The 672-nt window shown below is 65.2% G+C and overlaps 1 protein-coding gene across 1 annotated transcript in view; it reads right to left on the bottom strand.

Annotated features, from left to right (window-relative positions):
- LOC104160991 (beta-adrenergic receptor kinase 1) overlaps nt 1-658 on the bottom strand; it is a gene marked incomplete at its 3' end in the record, with an annotated part of 3,956 nt that extends 3,298 nt beyond the window's left edge. Inside the window, exons 1-2 of the mRNA XM_009699263.1 lie at nt 566-658; nt 109-210 (exon numbers count right to left, since the gene is read on the bottom strand). Coding sequence (XP_009697565.1) covers nt 109-210; nt 566-658 — 195 coding nt within the window. The remainder of the gene's footprint in view (nt 1-108; nt 211-565) is intronic.
- Between the last annotated feature and the right edge of the window lie 14 nt (nt 659-672).

Below are 672 nucleotides of genomic sequence, written 5' to 3'. Positions count from 1 at the left end.
TGGGCGCCAGGCCCCGGGGCACACCCCTCCCACCCGCTCTGGGGACCCCAGCCCAGTACCTCACCCCACTGCAGTGCCGGTTCGGTGCCTGCACAGCGCAGCACTCACGTGGGAGCAGGCCAGCAGCTCCTTCATGATGTACTGGTCAAAGATGTGGCGGCTCCGGGCGGTTCGCTCCTCCTCTGAGTCCAGCTTCTCGTACTTCTTGATCTGGCAAGGGCACAGCTCCCATGACACAGGGGCACGTACGTTGCCCCCAGGCCTGCGCTGCTGTGGGGCACAGCCCTCACCCCGCACCGGGCAGGCACAGCCCAGGGCTGGGAGGCCCCAGGGACCTGGTACGCTGGGAACCACGGCCCCAGCCCCTCTGGGTACCGCGTCCCATGGGCACCCGATGTGTCCCTTGGGTACCCGGAGCATCACCTCCTGGCCCCCTGGGCACTGTTTCCCTTGGATACTCTGCATGCTCTTGGTATCATGTCTGTGCGCCCCACAGGTACCAAATCCCACCCCCAACCCTCCTCATGAACACAGGGGTCCGTCCAGACGGGTGCCCCCATCTCACCTCCTCATAAAACTCCATCAGGGGTTTGGCCTCCTCCGCCTGGTTAAAGGCAAAGTCCCGGAAGAGCAGGTACCCTGGCAGGGAGAGAGCCATGGCGTGAGAGGTGC

The sequence above is a fragment of the Cariama cristata genome, unplaced genomic scaffold, assembly GCF_000690535.1.
Source record: "Cariama cristata isolate BGI_N322 unplaced genomic scaffold, ASM69053v1 scaffold33524, whole genome shotgun sequence".
Lineage (NCBI taxonomy): Eukaryota > Metazoa > Chordata > Aves > Cariamiformes > Cariamidae > Cariama > Cariama cristata.
Note: the sequence above shows the minus strand (reverse complement) of the source record. Positions and strands in the feature narration are given on the sequence as shown.